Raw genomic sequence first — 22712 nt, forward strand, 5'->3', positions numbered from 1 at the left:
AATAGCCCATCTACAAGCTCACAACGCGTCGCAGCGCGACGTGTTGTGCGCTTGTAGATCCGCTATTTTCAGCATGCAACCAAGTGTAAAATGACTTAATACTGGATCTCTGGTACACTAGTCCCTTCCTAACATTTTAGTGTAGTTTTTATTTGTTGACGAAATTGTCAGTATATTTAGTCATAGTTTTAGTCATCATGGCTTAGTTTTTATTTAGTTTTTATGTAGTTTTTGTCAGTGAAAAAAGGTAGTCGACGAACATTTTCCGTCATAGTATTAGTCGACGAAACCAACACTGGTGACTTGTCTGCACCAGTAGCATCTGCGGACTCTCAGTGGCGCATTAATATTGCTAAGCAATTATTCAATAATGAACCAAATATGGGTCCATTTATTTGTATGTGTACACTATGTGTGGCCTAATGCATACCTAACTAGGGGTCCTTGAAATAAAACAAAAGTTTGAGAATCACTCCTGGATTTACGCCACTGTCACTGGTATTTGTGGCAGTTCACCCTAGCCCACTGATGCTATATTTAACAAACTTTCAATAAGTTTCCTGTGTTATTTTGCCCATACCCTAGGCCAGTGGTTCCCAAAGTGGGGTCCAGGGAACTCCAGGGGTACCTGAGGGAGTTCCAGGGGGTCCCCAGCTAAATGACAGTTTGGAACCAAATGGACCCTTATGGGTCTGTAACTCAGAGAGTGTACAAATCGAATCAAATGGACCCTAATGGGTCCATTTGGTTCCATTTGATATACAAGGAGCACTACCTGTGTTTTGTAATAATAATCAAAATCAACAAAGTACCGGTAACTGTTCTCAAATAAATGTAGTGGAGTAAAAGTACAATATCATTTGGATCCGAAATTTATATTTAACTTAAAAGTAAAATTAGGCCTATTGGGAAATGTTAATACTTATAAGAAGCCTGCAGTACTTAAGTACATGTACTTAGTTACTTTCCAGTTTCCACCACTGGGTTAGGGCTCGCGGAAGGGAGGGGAGGGGAGGGGAGGGAAGGGAAGGGAAGGGAAGGGTAACAGACTAGAGTGAGATGGATGTTAGCTGCTGAGGCTGAGATGAGGAGTGACTTTAAATGTGTGGTGGAGAGCTCTCTCTCTCTCATCATAATATGCACTTCTTTGAAACAAGCGCACAAGCCAGAATGTAGAAATCCGGAGAGGATGTCACCCTCACCGCAGCTCGGAAAAGATCGACGCTTGTCAGGTTTGTAAACATATACTCCTTCAGTTTGACTTCATACAATGTAGACGAACTGGGATAGGGCTACTGTCTGTAATATATGCGTTTTAGGTTGTCGTGAGAGAAAGGTGTAGGCTGTAATGTACAGCCTATAGTAGACTATCTGTCTTATTTCGCGGAATGGCTCCGGTTGTTTCTCCTGACGCGCAGCGCACTTTTTTTGATTGGAGACTCTTTAAAGCTTGCTTTCTTTCGGTCCCGGCCGTTCAAACACGTGGGGTTTTATCGGTGAGTGTAATTCTATTTTAATGTAGGGTTATATTTAATACAGCCTACTTTTATAGTGTAAAACTTTGTTCTCGTGTTTCACACAGGGCAACGACTAAGCCATTTCCATTTTAAAAATAACCACCTGCAGTTGGCAATTAGGGTTATTAGCACATGATTCGCAATTCAATAAGCATCTTGTTTAGATAAATTCAAGCTCCTTCTTGAATTGCGAATCAACAGGTTTCAATTCAAGGCAATCCGTGCCTCCTACAGCCACTGACTGTGACTCTGCAAATTGCTTTGAGACTGATTGTCTTGAAGTGTTTATAGCCACTGAACTGGATGTTTTAAGACCAATGATCAAATCATGTGCACAAAACAAATTTCCGAAAGGACAAATAAAGTATCTATCTATCTATCTTAATCAGTTTATCACAACGCCCCCTCCCCTTTTTGTATGCCAAACGTTCTGACTTTTATGAGACCAAATTGGTTTCAACCTACGTATATAGCTGTCAGATATTTATGGTCGCATAACTTAAGGAACATGTTCAACTTCAGGCTACCCCCCCCCCCCCCACACACACACACACACACACACACACACCTTTCTCCCCATACTGTACATGTTTTTTCCCCTTTGTTACTTTCTTTATGATGATTTCATGTTTTTATGTATATTTGTACATCTCTAAATGTTCTGATGAATTGCAAATGGTGCACCCTGTTTAATGTTTTATCATGGATCGTCCACAAAGTAACAGTTTTAGTATTGACTTGTGCTTTCGTTTGAAATGTACCCATTCTGCATACTGTGAAATAAAAACTTCAATCAATCAATCAATCACCTTTCCATTGCTCTTTTGTGCTTTTTTCTGGCACAAATGGCTTGACCTGCATGGAAGTAGGATAGTTCTACTGTATTGGACAGTACAGTAGCCTATAATGGAGAATGGTACGATAGAAAACGTTAAGTCAATGTCAGAGTTGAGTTTACATTACTGTGTGTGTGTGTCAGAGCATTGGCACAGTGCATAACTCCTATTCACTATATTTCCCTGTTTTTTTTTACCGTTTAATTTCTATCCTAATAGATGATTGATTTTGAGGAAGTCTGAAGGGCAGAGGAGGTAGACCACTTCTTCTAAGACTGTGAAATCATGGCCGGGGGAGGAGCAGCCGCCTGGCTGCCCTTTGCCAGGGCAGCCGCGATCGGCTGGATGCCGTTAGCCAACTGCCCGATGCCCGTCGCCCCGATAAGGGACCACAGCAAGAGGGACGAGCTCATCGTCCTCAACGTCAGCGGTCGACGTTACCAGACCTGGCGAAACACCCTGGACCGTTACCCGGACACCTTGCTGGGCAGCAACGAGAAGGAGTTCTTCTACAACGAGGAAACCAAGGAATACTTCTTCGACCGGGACCCCGAAACCTTCCGGAGTGTGCTCAACTTCTACCGGACGGGGAAGCTCCACTACCCGCGCTGCGAGTGCATCTCGGCCTACGACGACGAGCTGGCCTTCTTCGGCATCATCCCCGAGATCATCGGCGACTGCTGCTACGAAGAGTACAAGGACCGCAAGCGGGAGAACGCAGAGCGGCTCCAGGACGACCAGGAGGAGAACCGCGACGTCAAGCCGCCCAACATGACCTTCCGTGAGGCCATGTGGCGGGCCTTCGAGAACCCGCACACCTCCACCATGGCGCTGGTCTTCTACTACGTCACGGGCTTCTTCATCGCCATCTCGGTCATCACCAACGTGGTGGAGACGGTGCCGTGCGGCGCCACGGAATCGCAGAAGGACGTGCCGTGCGGCGTGCGCTACAAGGTGGCGTTCTTCTGCATGGACACGGCGTGCGTCATGATCTTCACCGTGGAGTACCTGATGCGGCTGTTCGCCGCACCCAGCCGCTACCTCTTCATGCGCTCGGTGATGAGCATCATCGACGTGGTCGCCATCCTGCCGTACTACATCGGCCTGGTGATGACGGACAACGAGGACGTGAGCGGCGCCTTCGTGACGCTGCGCGTCTTCCGCGTCTTCCGCATCTTCAAGTTCTCCCGGCACTCGCAAGGGCTGCGCATCCTGGGCTACACGCTCAAGAGCTGCGCCTCGGAGCTGGGCTTCCTGCTCTTCTCGCTCACCATGGCCATCATCATCTTCGCCACGGTCATGTTCTACGCCGAGAAGGGCTCCTCCTCCACCAAGTTCACCAGCATCCCCGCCTCCTTCTGGTACACCATCGTCACCATGACCACGCTGGGGTGAGCACAAAAAATATATATATATATGCACGCACACACTCACGCTACACGTGTACACAGAGAACACACACCCAACCCTGTATGTGCATTAGAGAGAGAGGAGGTGATTAGAAAAGGCCAGCACTATAGTACCTCTCTCTCTCTCTCTCTCTCACACACACACACACACACAGACACACAGGGTGCATACGTTGGTTAGACAGGCTGACAGTCCGACAGGCATTAGTCCGACAACACCGTCACTCCCGACATGCGTGGCAGGTTAAAACTAACCCAGTGGCTTCCTGGGAGGTTAGGGTTTGGGGACTGTTGGTATACTCGGACCGAACACATGCACACACTCTGTCCCTATACTGTCATTGTGTTTGCATGCATTGCAGGATATTGTAGAAACTGTGTGTGTGTGTGTGTGTGTGTGTGTGTGTGTGTGTGTGTGTGTGCAATAATGAAAACCACTTTAAATTTTAAAGTAGCGTAGCCCTATACTGTACTTCACTCCTCAACAGCTTATGCGAGACTGCCAGAGTGAGTAATGGGAGCCACTGTTGCATTTATCTACCAGTGTGTAAACTCATGACGCTCTTGGTTTTTGCCTGAGTTAGAGCTGGCCAAATAAGGACATGGCTACAGAAGATGTGCTGGAGCAGAGCTAGTGCTTAAACAGATTTTAAGTGTTTTGACTCTGCCTATTGAAAAGATGGAAGCTTTCTCTGTGCGCTGAGGACGTGATTAGTATGATGCTAGTTCTAGTGGGTTTTTATTAAGGGACCAAGAAGTCACAAAAGTGACTTTGGTCACTTATTGTTTTTGTGTTGTTTTTTTTTCTTCTTCTCCTTCTCCTCCTTCTTCTTCCGCCAAAAATAGCTGTTCTGGCTGAACGCAGGAATCTGTTAGAGGGCTATGCCAAACGGTGACTATGCGAAGCCCATGACCATTGGCCAAAAGGTGGCGCTATATCACTGAATTGAAAATGCAAACTTTGAACGTGCATATCTCATGAACCGTTTGACAGTTGGCAATGACACTTTGATACACATGTGTCTCCTCATGCCGAACAACTTTCGTGTTCTGACCTTTGACTTCTGACCTTTAGATCACCTGCCATTTTGAATTATATGAAAAACAGTTAAAATGTATCTCCGCCCAGGATCTTTGATCAAAATGCACGAAAACTTCTACACGTGAACTTTGGACCTATACAGACAAGAAATCGTAGTACATTTGTTTTAAGTGGAAAAAATTATGTTTTTATGAGCCAATGAAAATTGCTGGTTTGTGAAAATTCTTCTTTTGTCCCTAATGCATACATGCAGCGTCATATGCTTTTGCAACTGTACAGTATAATAGAGGGTCATGCCAAATAGCACTGAAAGCAGTCTTACTCCAATTGGCCAAAGGGGGGTGCTATAGCAATTTTTTGAAAATGAAACAGTCATTACTCATGCCTCGTTTGGCCAAAATTCATGGCACTTGTTTCCACATGTTCCTTGACTCATGGGGAACATCTTATCTTGTCAAAGTGACTCATCTGTCACTTTGACAAGTAAGCTCCGCCCTCAGATTTTCCGCCATTTTGAGCAGTTTGAAAAATGCTTATACCTGATTTTCTACCCTGATTTTTGAGCGACTTGCGTGAAACGTTCTACACAATCTATGGACCATTAACTGAAATTCCAGTTGAAGAGAAGTTTATACGTGAACACATGAACAGCACACACACTGTAACGAGGACACATACTTGTTACCAAAAACACTGAATGATGTTACTGTTTACAATGAGAAAATTGACTGTGTCTGTATAGCTCAGTCAGTAGAGCTCTTGCCCTTGGACCATAAGGTCGTTGGTTCAAATCCGGGCACTGCCAACTCAGCCCATGAGTCTTATTTGTGCATATTGTTCATATTGCGTTTTCCTTTTTGACAAGATTGATTTTCATTTACTCATTAACCTTCGCTTCCTGTTGAAACTTTTGTTTATTCACAACTTCCAATCCAAAACAGATTTTATTTGAGAGAAATGCTGGCATAAAGGCCTATTCATACTCTTAATGGACTCACCGCTCACCCAGACATCTCTCTGTTTTTACTAACCATCGTTTCAGTGGTCACCTTATCACCTAAAACTTGAGTATGAATAGGCCTTAACTGCTCCTGTTTTGTGCTGTGCTCTAGAACTCCCACACTGTACACACACAGCTGGTCACAAACTGAACTCTGTAATGGCAGCTTTTAATTCACTAAAGATCGTGTGGGTGTGTACTTTACCTTTGTTGAAAGCTGCAATAGGAGAATGGAACAGAAACGCACTGTATGCTCTTCAGAAGATGTTTTCGTAAACAGAATATATTCTCAGTGTGTTTTCCATCACATTCAAAAGATGTTCAAAGGCAGGCCTGCAAGGCTGCTGCCATGGTAAATGTATTCACATCATCGACTCTTTTCCTCCCATCTGCTTTCATGATCAATTGCGAACTGGCGTAATACTACTTCTTTATGTGCATATTTGAGGTGGACAGTAGGGCTGTCACGATTACAAATTAACAGATTCCATGCCACCACTAGAGGCGGTATTGTGTGGCCAATGCCAGTGAAATGCGCGAAAAACCAAAGAAGAAGAAGACCCCCTTGGGGGTCACAACAGATATATATTAAAAAAGAATTAGATGCCTCATTGGCCGCTGCAGTTCGCCATGTGTGTTGAAGGAGGGTCGGAACAATTTACACTGTAGGGGAGGAAGTACGCCGGAAGTGTGGAAGGCACGCTACGTCACACTGACTGCCACTCAAGTGATTACTGGCCAATCACAGCGCATCTTTTGCAGGACTTATCAGACCCGAACATGCGCTCTGTGACGCACGCTCATGCTTCCGCGGTGCTTCGCAAGGAATCTCGGGAACGTTTTGCAAAAATAATTGCGATTATCTCAAATGATTGCGTTTAGACGATTATGTAGGCCTAGTGACAAGTTGGTCATGAGTCAATAACATCTAAATGAGATCATGCTTTAGAAACATAATGAATGACTCGGGGACTTCAAAAGTGTCTGAGTCATTCATTTCAAAGGTGTCCCGTTGCTAATTGGGCTTCCGTTTTTACCTTTTTTAGTGTCTCAAGGGGTCTCTCTGAACTTGCTCTCATCTCGTCTGCCTGTGTCGTGTTCATTAGTGAGAACGATCACCCAAAAGTACACCAGATAGAAAAAAGAAATGTGGGTTGTTACTGTATAACATGAAGAAAAAGTGGAATGTCCAACGTTTCGCCCCTCCGGGCTTCTTCCATATTGTTACTGTATAAAAACAACTAATTTGTAAAAAAAGGACTTGAGGACTTCTATCTGACCAACTGTAGCATCCGGAGTGGAATTCAATGTTTATTGGCAATTTGCGGCGTGCAATGCGAGAGTGCGGACTAGCTGACGCCAAGTCTGTAATAGTATAACATAAACATTAAAGAGACTTTAGTTGTTACTGTACAATACTTTAAAACAGTTGTCATGTTGCACACATGCTTACAATAGCTCTTGTTTTGTTTGCGCCGCCCTCGTTGAAAACAATGTATTTCCAACTCCAGCTTGGCTCAGTTCAGGCTGCATGAACAGCGCTCGAGCGCTCTGTTTCTGCCCCCTCTACATCGTAACTCTTCTATTAGATGGCTCTGCTCCTGTCTAGCATCAGGGTCTTGAGCTCTGCAGTGTTGTTACTGTCGCGCAGCTGTCTACGTACTGTAGGTGGTGATTAGCCTCTTTCTAGAAGAGCTCCGATCAGGTTTTTTGGGGGCCGATCACAATTGTTTTTCCCACAATCGGCCGATGTCATAACCCACGCTAAAACTGTGTGTGTGTGTGTGTGTGTGTGTGTGTGTGTGTGTGTGTGTGTGTGTGTGTGTGTGTGTGTGTGTGTGTGTGTGTGTGTGTGTGTGTGTGTGTGTGTGTGTGTGTGTGTGTGTGTGTGTGTGTGTGTGTGTGTGTGTGTGTGTGTGTGTGTGTGTGTGTGTGTGTGTGTGTGTGTGTGTGTGTGGGGAAGGGGAGAATGCCTGTCACAAAGATGCAAAACGATATTATACTATATAATATCTGATTGACTTTTATACCACTTCATGGTATAAAATATCGGTTTCGATCGAGTCGTTTCGAGTGAAAATCGTTGGATCACCGATCGGTGACCGACCGATCGATCGGAGCACCCTCTATACCGGCTGTGCCTCGGGTCGGCTCCCGTCGGTTTGCTTGCCCGACACAGTGGCCAGCCATCCTCATCGTTCACTCTCTGACCATCTCTTTGATCCGTGGGAGGTCACCGTCGACTGGGCCACGTTTCTTTCTGATGTACAGTCCGCACATGTGACCCGACCCAAGGGCAGCATTCTTCTGTAGGCGTCGTTTAGACTTGCAGGGGTTTTCAACAGGTGGTCCGTAGACCACTGGTGGTCCTTGAAGGTACTATTGCATGTGGTCCCTGACCATGCATTTAGTAATGTAGGATTTGTTAATGTTTCTATATCAGTGGTGCTCAATATTTCATGTCAAGGACCCCAACAATTATATGTAATATGCCTCTGCCCCCCCCCCCCCCCCCCCCATCTGAAAATATGTTATTCCAGGGACCTCCCCAGAAACAAAGATTTTAGTTAAAATTTTCACTCTGTAACAATATATATTAGATTTGAGGCATATTTTCAGCTTGTAGAGCTTGTAGATCTGCTATTTTTCAATAGCTAAATTATAACGTGATGCTTAAAACACCAAAAGGGGTTCCCACCCAGATTGGGTTAAAACAAAAAAATCCTTCCAACAGTGAACTGAATGACCTGGTGACCTAGATGATGACTGTCCATGTAGTCATTTACTGACAAAGGGAGTTGGAATCTCAAGAAGGGGAAGTGCACCGGATTGTCTGGTTGAGTCATTATTATTATTATTATTAGGAAAGTATTAGTAGTCAATGGACCATTGGTTGAGAAACAGTGGGATGTACAGTATATAATGTATACACATGGGATCCGATGCATAGCGAGTGTTTTATAAAAGCACTAATCTTAGAACATGTCCAACACACCAGTGGTCCCCAGGTTGATTCTAAGTCAGGGTGGTGCATGGTCCCTCATTCACAATCAGTTGAAAACCCACCAGCCTTTTCCTGCTGTACCGTGAGCTTCCATGTCTTGGCCCCATACATGCAGTATAATAGTACTGACTCCACTTAGCTATGCACAGCCACCTCTTGAGGCCTCCTCCCGATGTCAGATTTCCACACTCTCCTCATCTCATGCAAGGCATTCCAGGCAACTTGCCTGGAATGCCTTGCCTTGAGATGAAGAGCGTGTGGAAGTTGCCTGAGGCAAGTGCCCTCTGGACCGATCAGATCCTGTTCCGTCGAAGCAGTCCAGGCACTGACATATTTGAAGTCCATATTATTATTCATCATCTTATTCACCAGTTTTCTGAGGTTGTGAACCAGAGTCACCCCTCTGGAGACACAGCGCTCTTGTCCTTGACCTACAGTATGCAGCATAGAAAATGTTGGCTGAATCTACTTGTGTTTATGTGTGTTGGAGTATTGTCCCATTTCATTTATTGAGTTTCTTAAGTAATAATCCAGTTTGAATGAATGAATGAATGCCTTTATTGCAGACTCAGGGTCCATAGAAAAACATACAAAACACGAAATACAATATACATCCAATCAGGGCTCGACAGTGCGACTAGGTGCTCGCATTTGCTACTAAAAGTAGCACCGTGCGAGTTGTAAAATTCAATTTGTAGCACAGGTGCGACTACAGAATTTGACCATTCAATCGTGATCAAGACGAGGCTCTACAGCAAGTGCACATTCTATAGTCGCGGTTCTATACCTAAATTTATATTTCTGAATGGCTGTCGTTCGCCAAAAAGAGCAGAGCTACAAGCTAACAACGTGTCGAGGCTCAATGCGGTGTTCATTTGAAGATCTGCTTAGCACCTCGCTTTCAAAAGCGTGTGCGCAGCGCAATACAAATGACCGACCTGGCTGGATACATATTAGTCAGTGGCTAGCTCAGGTCCATGGCTCTAAATGCAACGCATTAGACTAGAGCTATGGACCAGAGCTAGTCAGTGGCCTGCATAACGAGCAACGGAAAAAAGGCAAAGATCCCCCCCACCACCTCCTTCCACCACGCCGAGGTGTAGCCTATATGTCCGATGTTCTGTCTGAACTGAAGCAGTCAAAGCCAAGCGGGAGAATGTTACAATACTAATTCACCATCGAGTAGCCTCTGCACTCACAGCAGGATAAAAACGGATAGTCTGTCTGTCCATCCATGAGCAACATAAAATGAATTGATTATCTATCTATCTATCTATCTATCTATCTATCTATCTATCTATCTATCTATCTATCTATCTATCTATCTATCTATCTATCTATCTGCATACAAAACTAATAGTCTATCAGCATAAAACAAATTGATTATATAGATTATATAAAAACAAACAAACATGATATCCAGATGAATATCAATATTGTGATATAATATTTTGCCATATTGCCCGCCCCTACCTCATATCACTTTATTAAAGAAAAATCACACCTGTGTGAAGTGAGGGGCACTCTTATCACCATACATCATCATGAATCATCTCATACTGGCCAATCAGAATGCCTGTTGCCTGTGATTGGTTAGCTGATTTGCTCGTTTACATATGACGTAAATTGTCCTTTCAATGTCGATGGCTTTTAATGTTTTGATGTTTAATTTACGTCATGTTTAGTGGAATTTTGACCTAATTTCTCCGTTCATTGTCAATGGCAAATATTAAGACGTGTGGGGACTAAAGCTGTATATAGGAGGGGCTAGCGCCGATCAAGTCCGACCGAGATCCGATTATTTCCGACATTCTGAGAGACCCGACCCAGCCAGGCAGACATACATGTGTACTATATAGAAATAATATAACGTATTGACCAATTACCATTTTATGATTAAAGCGCGAAAGAGAGAGACACAGACAGAGAGAGAGCAGGCTGTGTAGAGGGTGAGAGAGAAAAAAAAAAGTCTTGTCTCTTCTCGTCTCCTCAGCGTGCGTGCATTTAAAATTAACCAAACTGATCATTTGTTTTTTACACACAACCCTCCAACTACCGGTCTTGGCTGAATGGAATATTAAGGCGCGACACTCAATGCACTTATAAACAGCTCCTACTCTCTCTTCTTTATCCACGTGTGGGGAATGGGATACACAGGAGAGTTGTCATGGTTGCTTTAAACCTTCTTATTAATTTGATTTGAGCTTGCTAGTAGTTTGCTTTCACCTCGTTGAGGTCAACACTGTTGTCGGGCTCCGTATATAAAGTATAATTGCACGCCGGTGTTTTCATTCAAATCAGCGACACTGATTAGCTCAGGGAGAGGTCTCAGGTTACCGGGTATTTTCCAATGGCTGGGAGGGTAGAAGACCCTCCGCTGCGCGTCAGGTCTGCCTACGCCTCCCAGCCATTGTAAAATACCCGGTAACCTGAGACCTTTCGTAGCTTATTGCTTTACTCTACAAGCAACATAAATGTGTACAATGTACATGCTCAAATGTAAGAATTTGAGAATGTATTCATTATGATTAACAAACAATTAAGCCACTTTCAATCTCTCTCTCCCTCTTCAGGTTATTGCGTGGGTGTAATATATGCTCTGTCCCTTTGTGTCTCTCTCTTTCTCTCTGTCTCTGCCTCGCTGATCTATCTCTCATTTGATGTCATACACGACAGAAACTGTTGCCTAATGGTACCGATTGTTGCGTCCTACTAGTGTTGGTGTTAAGTGGCCCCCCTATAGCACAGCCAGAGAGGCACATCTATTATTCTCAGAGGCGAAGTGAGAGACACAGCCTTTATGGTGGTCACTACCCTTGGTGTCAAATTGGACAGTCGCTTTTATGTTTGACAAACAGATTAAGCCTGTTGTTAAATCCTGCTTTTATCAGCTGAGGCTTTTAGCCAAAGTCAAGTCTGCTGTAACCGTTTCTGATATTGAATGGTAGGGCTGTGAATCTTTGGGTCTCGATTCGATTCCGATTATTGGGGTCACGATTCGATTCATTTTCTTTTTAAATTCAAAAGCATTTTTTTTCCAGATTCAAAACGATTTTCTATTCAAAATGATTCTCGATTCAATACATAGGATTTCATCACAATCTACTCCAGTCTTGAACTGAAGTGACTACAGTAACTTGAAAATGACTGAAGACATGATGTTTACTGCGATTAGGGTGAGCTTACATTTCATATCACAAACACCATGTAGTGAAAACTCCTGTAACTGTAACCAGAAAAATTAATCTGAAAAAAAAGATTTTTGGAAATTATGAATCGATTTTGAATCGTTCATAACGGAATCGCGATTCTAATTCGAATCGATTTTTTGACACCCCTATTGAACGTACTGTAATGCAGGGCTTCCCAAACGTTTTTGGCCCAGGTACCCCTTGGGGGGGGGAAGACATTTTTTCAGGTACCCCCTCATCCTCGTAACACCGATAAGCATATTTGCAACCTTACATTTAGATGCCATTGGAACTATTTGTATTAAAACTTTTCAATCAAAGTCACAACACGTTTTCACAACATTTATTTAAGATGCTATCTTAGAATAGATAGACCTATTTGACAGTGCAGAAACATAATTGTCTTCCTTGATCCATCAATTAAGCGTCAACGACCATAAGCTGGACACACTCGGCCTCTGCAGCACTCTAACTGAAAGTGACTGCGGCCCCTTTTCCACCGGTTGGTTCCCAATGGGTACCGGTTCAGTTCTTTTTGGTTCTTAGTCCATGAGCCAGAGCTCCAAAATTGGAGCGTTAATTATGAATTGAGTGGGCAAAACCATACCTATATTGGATTGTTATCACCATGGAACTTCCCCAATTGATTACTTACACGAAGACAATGATTTATTCTATTACAAATTTTATATTTTTAAATATGCAAACGAGGCATTATGTAGGAAAATATGCAAAATAATTGAAAATATGAAAAAACTACTACTGTGGAAGGGTTATCATGTATTAGTTTACTTGTATTGATCATATAAACATTTTAACATATTTAATATAGGTCTAGTTTTTCCCACCAATTTTGGAGCTCTGGCTCATGGACTAAAAACCAAAAAGAACTGAACCGGTTCCACCAACTGGTGGAAAGGGGGTCCTTTCTATCCAAAGGCCTTTGAATGATGGAATATGATTAAGGATTACTGTGATTATGGTAAGCTCACATATCACACATACCATAATTCACTGGCAAAGAATTATTTTGCGGACCCCCTGGCTATGCGTCACGGACCCCACTTAGGGAACCACTGCTGTAATGCACTTTATGTTGGCGTTACCCAAGCCTGCCTCTCACGACTACAGTTAGTCCAAAACGCGTCCGCTCGCCTCGTATCAGGGGCAGACAAAACAAACACAGCACCTCTGCCTGTGCCTTGTGGTTTAACGCATTCTTTACTCTAGTCTAATCATCATATGCATAATTGTGTAGTGTGCTTAACACTTTTCAGATAATCAGAATTTGTCTTGCATTTATTATTCATATTAAATCGTTGACTTATTCTTTGTTTTGTATAATTTGAATTCGATTCGATTAGTGCCTATAATAACACGTTTATCACTGTCTGGCGATGGTAGATCTCGACAGCCTTGGAAAAAGAATATTATGCCTAAAAAAGAAAAAAGGATGCCCACCCCTGCCTTATTTAGACCCAAGTTCGATTCTACAAATGTCTTCTAAATCATGACAGTTTTCTGAAAAACCTATGTTCCTATGTCAGTCGTTCTCAAACACTTCAAGTTTATACGTAATTGGCCGCATATTGGCTCACATATCACATACCATAATTCACTGGCAAAAAAAAGAAAATTATTTTAGTAATTAGTCCAAAACGCGTCCGCTCGCCTCATATCAGGGGCACGGAATCAGGGAGATCACATCTCCCCAATCCTCGTTGGAAATTAAGCTTTATCATTTTGAGAGGCGCTAGCCCATCCTATTATTCAGCTATTAGTGTAGATATTCGTCCTACACAAACATAAAATTCCCATTGACAATGAATGGAGAATTGTACGTCATAGTGTCTGAGCAAATCGGCTTAGTCTTTATTTTTGTCCTACACAAACATTGAACTCCCATTGACAATGAATGGAGAATTTTAACGTGCTTAGAAACTATTTGCTTAGACAATGTCTAAGCAAATGGGCATAGTGTCATAGTGTCTGATGATAAGCACGCCCCTCAATTCACATGGGTGTGATTTTTCTGTCCAGTGGTTTGGGGAGGGGGGAGGGGGGTTCTCTGTGCTTTCTCTTCTCAGTCTGCCTGTCATGCTCATTAGTGAGAAAGTACATTGGTGGAGGATTAAGGTCGCTTATATTGAAATGTTTGATTTGCAAATTGCTGCATGAAAAGGTTGGCTGAACCTACTTGGCTGAATGTTGGAGGAGCATTGTTCCATTCAGGCTCCAAAAGGGGGCTACAGAACCTGCTTCTTTATCCGTATGTAAGAAAAACTGCCCTCTCCAGACCATACATGCGAATGCCCCCCTTTCCATGCAATATTCAGGATAATTGCCTTTTCCCGAACTCTCCTGAACTTGAATGCAGCATTTTGCGTTGATATAATTTGTCCTATGTGTAGAAATCTGTGTCGTACGCCACATCAGTATGAGTGCAGGGTCATGCCCCGAAAATAGCTGATCTACAAGCTCTGTGTGTGAGCTTTACTTGTAGCTCCGCTATTTCATTGCCAAAAGTGCCCATTTACGGGGAATTTCAGCCCCTGCCTTGCTAACATTCTCTGCAAGTCTCTGGTTTCCATTCAATTGACTGGATATCTCTTTTTGAGCGGTGCCAAACCTCTCCAATGACTGTTCACGTCTGTATGTCTGCCTGTCGGTTTGGAGTACGGCCTCAACAGCTGAAGCTGAACCGCTATAGGTTCACACAGGTGTGATTTTTGTTTACACTTATCTAGTAGTCTGAAGTTAATGCAAATACAGCAATGTTGTTCAGTTTGAAAGTCAACCTTCAATTACCTATCTAAGGTCTCAGTTAACCTCTGTGTTTGAGCATTACTTGTAATACAGTACACAGTATCTCTATAGTCATGTGATGAAGACAGATCTGTCCTAATTGGTCCGCTTTGAACCAAATGCCTCAAATCATGAACGCAGCGTGCGATTTCCGTGAACTTTTTCACACACATTCCCATTTCCCACTAGGCCGAGGATGAAATGCCGCCCTTTTCACATTGGCCTATTATAGCGCCACCACCACCAGGAGGCCACAACCTGACCTGGCGGAGAGTAGACCTGTGCTCCGAAGAGCACCTTTTCTAGTTGTTTTCTCTGATTTTAGGTGATGCCACATTTTGTTAGTTCATGATTGAGTTTGAGCATCAGGACAATCATTGCTCATTATGTGGGGCGGCGGTGGCTCAGGGGTAGAGTGGCTGGATGGTAACCGCAAGGTTGCCAGTTCGAACCCGGGCTCCCCCAGTGTTAGTGTTGAATTGTCCTTGAGCAAGACACTGAATCCCTAATTGCTCCTGATGTGCAGGTTGGTGCCTTGCATGGTTTCCGTCGCCATCGGTGTGTGAATGGGTGAATTGATGCACAATCTATGTAAAGGCGCTATATAAATGCACCTTTTACCATTATCGTGATGCTCACTATTTCAGTTTGATTTTACTGGATTTGTTCAACATTCTAAAGAATGCGTTAAACCACAAGGCACAGACGGAGGTGCTGTGTTTGTTTTGTCTGCCACACTCAAAACCAAACAACAAATGGACAGGGTGAAAATAAAACGGCTCTACACATAACGCTGCTGGTAAGTGGCCCACCTATTTATGTGTAATTAGAGGTAAGTGATAAACACAGCTTTTATACATCTCTCACAACAAAGTGGAGAGTGTTATTTTACTACGAGTGTGTAAAAGTAGGCCAGTAAGGGTCTTACTTACTTAACAGGGATTCTACCGGAACCCCTCACGTCATTCAGTTCACCTGCTGAAGTGGCATAATACTCAGGTGATGAGGTTTCCAATATAGCCCATCTGTCCTTTACGTAAACGCCACAGGTAGTCATCGTCATTGTCAATACAAACACATTCACATAATCATAAATGTATTCAACCATTGATTACATTTGACATGTAATTCGCTCTCTCTAGCTGAGCTTTGGCTCCAATATGTTTTTGGTAATTAATCTATCTCACTCCAGATTGCTTAACCTTTAAAAAAATCACATCTATAGTATTTGTATTTCTGCAATAGACGGCAACAGATATCTTCTTTCTTTCTTTCTTTCTTTCTTTCTTTCTTTGAAATCCAGTAATACCTGCAGTGCAATATATTCTGTGGTGTCATGTTGTAATAATATAAACAACTTGATAACTAAGAAGACTTTATTTTGTAATCTTGATTTTTTTTTTTTAGCCAAGAATATATATTGTATATAAAGGAGGATCATGCGCCATCCATCATATGCATAATTGTGTAGCGTGCTTAACACTTTTCAGATAATCAGAATTTGTCTTACATTTATTATTCATATTAAATCGTTGACTTTAGTATAATTTGAATTCGATTAGTGCCTATATTAACACGTTTGTCACTGTCTGGCGATGGTAGATCTCGACAGCCTTGGAAAAAGAATATTATGCAAAAAAAAAAGAAAAAGAAGGATGCCCACCCCTGCCTTATTTAGACCTATGTAAGTTCGATTCTACAAATGTCTTCTAAATCATGACAGTTTTCTGAAAAACTTATGTTCCTATGTCAGTCGTTCTCAAACACTTCATGTCAAGGACCCCAAGTTTATACGTAATTGGCCGCAGACCCCATCTGAAAATATGTTTTCTTAGGTTCCACACAATCTTTGCTTCTGGGGGTCTGTATGTAAAAACGTTGAAAAAGAAAGAAAAGATTTGCACTACACTTTCACGATTTTTCAAAAATAGAGCTTGTAGATTGTGTAAATCGTGAAAATGTGGCGCAAATCTTTGAATATATTCTTTCAGAGCGAATGTTTTAAACTCAAATCTTCACTTCTGGGGGGGGGGGGGGGGGGGGGTCCCTGGAACAACATATTTTCAGATGGGGGTTCAGTGGCCAATTTCGTATAATTTTGGGGTACTTGATATGAAATAGTTTGAGCACCACTGTAGAAACAGGTTTTTTCAGAAAACTGTCGTGATTTAGAAGACATTTTCTTAATTTCGATGTCAGGCCTAAATGGATTAACATAAATAACATAAAATGATACATACATAAAATGGTCTACTGGGAGGACGGGCGGGCACTCTGACTGCCATCACTCTGACTCAGCTAAGGTGATCCCAATGCAGCACTACGCCCAAATATGGAGCGTGTTGTCTAAACCGCAATGCGTTGTCATGGCATCAGCCACAAACAAAGCATAAAAGTATGATGGATACGATCTGGTTGTCCAGCGAGCCACAGACCCAACCGCTATGCCCATACAGTATATGGTCATGTGCATATATGGGACCTTAACCCACTTCAAACTCTACACACTACACAACCGGAACCTCTATATGTTGGCATTTATAAACTAGCTGTCTGACCATTATCCGTCGGATAATAAATAGATAATGTACAAGCTCACAGACAGTATAGGGCATTCACTTCTAGTCATTTTTACTAGTTGACTAGTTGCCTAGTTTACTAGTCGACTAGTTGTTTAACACAATCGGTGCCGGGATTCCTTCAAAATAGGAGCTCTGGGGTGCCGGAAAGACATGGCCGCTTTTACTCTGAAACCCGGGAACAATCCGCAAAAAAAAAGTTTGCTTTACATTGCTAGCTTACATTGCTATCGTTTTAATTAATACGATATATGATCCAAAAAACGTTCATATTTTGCGGGAGAGACGGATGAGGAGCAGAAATGAAGCGCTAGTATATCGATCAGTTCAAAACCACGGAGAGCACCCCGGATTAGGAGAGACGAGTCATTCTTTCTGCCGCGCTAACATGAGCCCAGAGCGTAGCATACGGTAGCCGAAAGGCGAACTGAAAAATAAAAAAAAGGAAAAAATTCAGAATATTCCTCTCTCGCCCGGTATCATTGAGGATGCGCTAGGATGTCCAAAGACGTCCTAGCGCATGCACGCACGCACGCACGCACGCACGCAGCCACGCACGCACGCAGCCACGCACGCACGCACACAGGTCGTCGACTAATGTCTGATTTAACCTATACTTGCTTGGTTTCTCCCAATACATCATGATACTGTATACTTATTTTTGGCAAACTTTTTAGATAATTAATATAACAAATCAGGTGCCGTTGTTTGCCCCCTTTTTCGACTAGGAGATTGCCAGTCGAACTGGGACTCCCTTGATCGATTAGTCGCATTTTTGCAGGGTTTGATGGTTATTGCCAGCGCGTACGTACGCAGACTCGCACAGGAACATGCACGTCCATTTCCCTTTTTATCTTGTCTGGGTCGCGTGACCTTTCAGCGTCCCCTCCGTCTCTGCGTGAGCCCAGACAGCGCCACAGCGGGTGTGGGTAATGGGCTAGACTAGAGCCACAAGGCCACGGAGAAGGTGTGTGTGTGTGTGTAGTGGGGGTGAGTTATCTTGTCTGGGTTGCGTGACCTTTCAGCGATTCAGTGGAATCGCATGGAACCCATAATTCATTTTTGCTCATAATTTGTCATAAATCAGATACAAGTAATGTGTGTTCTTGTGTTAATTACATAGTCTATTCAGAGGCTCAGCTTATTGTTTTCACCTGGGGTGTTGGCTGGGGCTTGTTTCACTTCAGGCTCCCACCATGGTGAGTGCCATTTATACTACCTACTGTCCTGAGCTATTTGTATGCCAAAGAAGTTTGTTGACGGGCAGGGACAGACTGTAGGATGAAAAGGAATTATCTCTCAACTGTGTGCATTTGTACCAGAATACGAATACTTTGGTCAGTTGGGCGGTCAGCCCTGTGTGGGAACACGTCGGCCACTTTGCTGGCTGGCGACAGTGTGAGCCTTTGCTTCTGTACCTTGATAATAAATGACCACCACCTGAGAAACGTCACTCTTATCTGCCGTCTGCTGTGTCTCAAACTCGTCTCCGTGCTCTCCAGTTTGAAATATTCTATTCTAAGTCTATATGGTAGGACTAGGGTGTCCTTAAATTAATATACGACAGTTTCACATTTGCTGTGAAAGAGTATGTATTCAAATATTTGCACATCGTTTTCACGATAAAAAAATTAAATAAAAAATCAACAGCTAAAGTTTAAAATAACGGTTAAAGTGGTCCATCAAACGATGTTAAACTCACTGTGTGTGTGTGTGTGTGTGTGTGTGTGTGTGTGTGTGTGTGTGTGTGTGTGTGTGTGTGTGTGTGTGTGTGTGTGTGTGTGTGTGTGTGTGTGTGTGTGTGTGTGTGTGTGTGTGTGTGTGTGTGTGTGTGTGTGTGTGTGTGTGTGGTTTCCAGGCTACTTTCCTTTACCCCCCCCCCTCTTTCTCTCTCTAAACACACCTCTTTCTAATATCTCTCTGTGCACTCTCCCTCCTCCCCTGTATGTCCTACAGGGGATTGGGGGGTGGGGGGCGGCAGTTATTTTGAGGACATAAACGGGTCTCTGTGTGTGATTTATGTGAATTATTTGTTTCAAATGCAAACTGATTGGCACAGTATAGAGGCACGATGGAGAGCAGCAAGCCTAGTATTTATACCTGCGTGTGCCCCCCCCCACACACACACGCACGCACGCACACACACGCACGCACGCGCACACGCACAAATAAACCATTCGCTTGGCTCTCCCGTGTCTCCGAATCTAAGAAAACCATTATTAACCCATTAAAGAAAGAGACGTATTAACACCCCGAACGCCCGGGCTTATTTAATCCATTAAATCATAGCGCCCATCGATTTATAGCAGCGGAGCACATGTAGCGACGGACCGGATGTGGCTGAAGTAGCTTGATGTAGACAAAACACTCTTGAGGCGATCGACAACGGGAGGCATGATTCATTCTAACGCGACTAGCGACGGGACCGCGGTGGGCCGTCTTAACACATAATCTTTTCTTAGAATTGGACGGAATGATTTAGATCAAGAGTTGTTCACGTTTTACGATCTCGTCTAAAATGGGGAGGGGGCATTTTCGATGACGTCCCACCGGAAAATAACATTGAGTGTTGCGCAACAGACGCTCCCAGCCTGTGGAGCGATGCGATCGGTTTTGATATCAATAATCTCCGACCCGTCCATTATGATCAATCTCCGTCCTGAGCGCTGGGCGTTAGTAATTGATAGGGCGGAGAACTCCGTCCTGTGCGCCCAGGGTGTTAATGAGGTGTGCAATGGAATTCTAACTCGGGTGTTGTTATAATTAGAGTGATATCTCCCAGTTGTGGAGTCCTGGTCCTGGACGGAGCAGAAAGTGAGTGAAAAAAGTAACGTCATTATGCATGTAGGTCATGTTCCCGTCCCTGCCTTAATCAGTGGCTATATATAATCTGCTCCTTCCTTCTGAGAGATGTTAAGCCATTTAGACCTGAGGCCCATTTTTCTTTTTTAAATGGCTTCTACAGTTTTCTGAAAAACCTGTTTCTATGTCGGTTGCGCTCAACCTTTTTCACGTCAAGGACCCCCAGAATTATCTGTATTTGGCCGCGGGACCCCATCTGAAAATATGTAGTTCCAGCCAGGGACCCCCCTGGTTAAAAAGTTAGCTCTGAAAGAATATATATATATATATTCAAAGATTTGTGGCACATTTTCACGATTTTTCAAAAAATAGCAGACCTACAAGCTCGTAGCGCAGCACTCTGTGCCGCGCTATGAGCTTGTACATCTGCTAGTTTTCAATAGATAGAGTGTAACATAATGCTTAATAAAAAAACACCAAAAGGGGTTCCCATTCAGAATGTGTTAAGGCCGCTCTCCACTCTGTGTTCTCTGTGCTCGCCATCTCTATCAGACCGAGCGTGCGCTCGAGGCTGGGTACGTGTATGGGCTGCATGCGCGCAGGCGGCCTGCAGGAGAGAGGTTAGAGGGGAAGGCAGGGTGCTGCTGTGAGTCTGCTGGAGGTTTCTTTCATGCCCACTTTGATGAACCGAGTGACTTTTATACCAGTGAAGGCGGTCAACGCAAACAAACACATGTTGGGTGGTCGGGTGAAAGGAAGCCAGGCTTTACACACGTTCAGTCATTCATTCATTCACTTAATATTTCAAGATTTGGCAACTTTGCAATTGCACAAAAATACATACGCATGCAAATGTGTTGTGTACACTTGATCTGCCATCATTCATTCACTCACTCGCCACCAGTGTTGTTTTTGGCAGCAAATTTAGATTTTAGTTTTAGTCATAGTCTCTTGAATAGTTTCTATAGTCTCAAGTGTAGTTTCAGTCACAAGTCTAGTTTTAGTCGACTAAATATCATACGATTTTAGTCTACTAAATCTACACTTGATTTAGTCGAACAAAATGTATTTTGGCGGGCCTGGACGTCGTCGTAATGACTTTTTTTCACTTGCTGAAAATAGCCGATCTACAAGCCCACAACGCGTCGCAGCGCTTGTAGATCGTCTATTTTCAGCATGCAACTAATTGTAAAATGAGTTATACTGGATCTCTTGTCCACTAGTCCCTTCCTACGATTTTAGTCTAGTTTTTATTTTTTGATGAAATTGTCAGTATATTTAGTCTTAGTTTTAGATCACTATTTTGATAGAAGATCATGTGGAAAGTAAACTCTATGGCAGAAGATTATGTGGAAAGTAAACTCTATGGCACATTCTTTTAAAGGATAAGGTGTCATTTTAACGTAGGCTGTGAGGTATGATGCTGTCACCCTTGAATGGTAAACTAGACCACAGTTAGCCATTTATGTCATTGTTCATTCATGCTTTGAGCCGTTCAACTTGCCTAAAGCTGTGTTTTTCCTGGCTTTGGCGTGTGCCCATTATTATAATATGCTGAACATGAATGATACATGAAAGTGTAGGGGAAGTGATGGAGAGTTTGGACGGTGTTAGTGGTAAATGGCTATCAATTCCTGAACGGCATACATCATTTAGTAAATAATGCAGGATCAGTGTGCCTAGATGAAAGAGAACCGAGCTGTATTGCTGCATGTTTTATAAGCAACAGGGGAGAGGCTGTCTCACCCAAATCACCGAGGGGTTCCAGAATGTGTATATGGTGAGTGTGACTTGTCAGTGAAAGGCCTGCTTCCAAATGGAATAAATGGGATATTCTGTTGGCCATGCAAGCCCGCACCATGGGGTCACAATGAACATAGAAATATTCCTCCCTGTGCAAGGCCGAGTGTAGCTCTCGGAGCCAATTTCCCAATACAGGCCTCCATAATCCATTTAGGCCCGACGGCGACATTTTAAAAATGTCTTCTGAATCCTAAATCCTCCTCAATGTCAGTGGTGCTCAATATTTCATGTCAAGGACCCCAAACATTATATGTAATTGGCCGCCGACCCCCATCTGAAAATATGTAGTTCCAGGGACACCCCAGAAGCAAAGATTTGAGTTAAAAAACGTTCGCTCTGAAAGAATATATTTTCAATGATTTGCACTACATTTTCACAATTTTTAAAATATAGCAGACCTACAAGCTCGTAGCGCCGCGCTATGAGCTTGTAGATCTGCAATTTTTCAATAGCTAAAGTATAACGGTGGCTCCACTGGACGCGTGCGTGCGTGCGTGCGTGCGTGCGTGCGTGCGTGCGTGCGTGCGTGCGTGCGTCAAAAAACGAACCGGGGCAATTTTAAAGCAGTCACCGAACGCAACGCAACGCATCGTAGGCAGTGGAGCCACCCTTCATTGATTAAAAAGGGAACATTCCCTGACGGTGGCGGAGACGCAACGCTGACGCGTCCAGTGGAGCCCCGGCGTAACATAATGCTTAAAACACCAAAGGGGGGTTCCCGCCT

The 22712-nt window shown here is 43.4% G+C and overlaps 1 protein-coding gene across 1 annotated transcript in view; it reads left to right on the forward strand.

Annotated features, from left to right (window-relative positions):
• Nucleotides 1-1054: 1054 nt before the first annotated feature.
• LOC306930486 (A-type voltage-gated potassium channel KCND3-like) overlaps nucleotides 1055-22712 on the forward strand; it is a 169443-nt gene continuing 147785 nt past the window's right edge. The window contains exons 1-2 of the mRNA XM_079511481.1: nucleotides 1055-1232; nucleotides 2573-3744. Of these exons, the coding sequence (XP_079367607.1) occupies nucleotides 2639-3744 (1106 nt within the window). The 5' untranslated portion in view covers nucleotides 1055-1232; nucleotides 2573-2638. The remainder of the gene's footprint in view (nucleotides 1233-2572; nucleotides 3745-22712) is intronic.

This window comes from Electrona antarctica, assembly GCF_951216825.1.
Source record: "Electrona antarctica genome assembly, chromosome: 9".
NCBI classification, from domain to species: domain Eukaryota; kingdom Metazoa; phylum Chordata; class Actinopteri; order Myctophiformes; family Myctophidae; genus Electrona; species Electrona antarctica.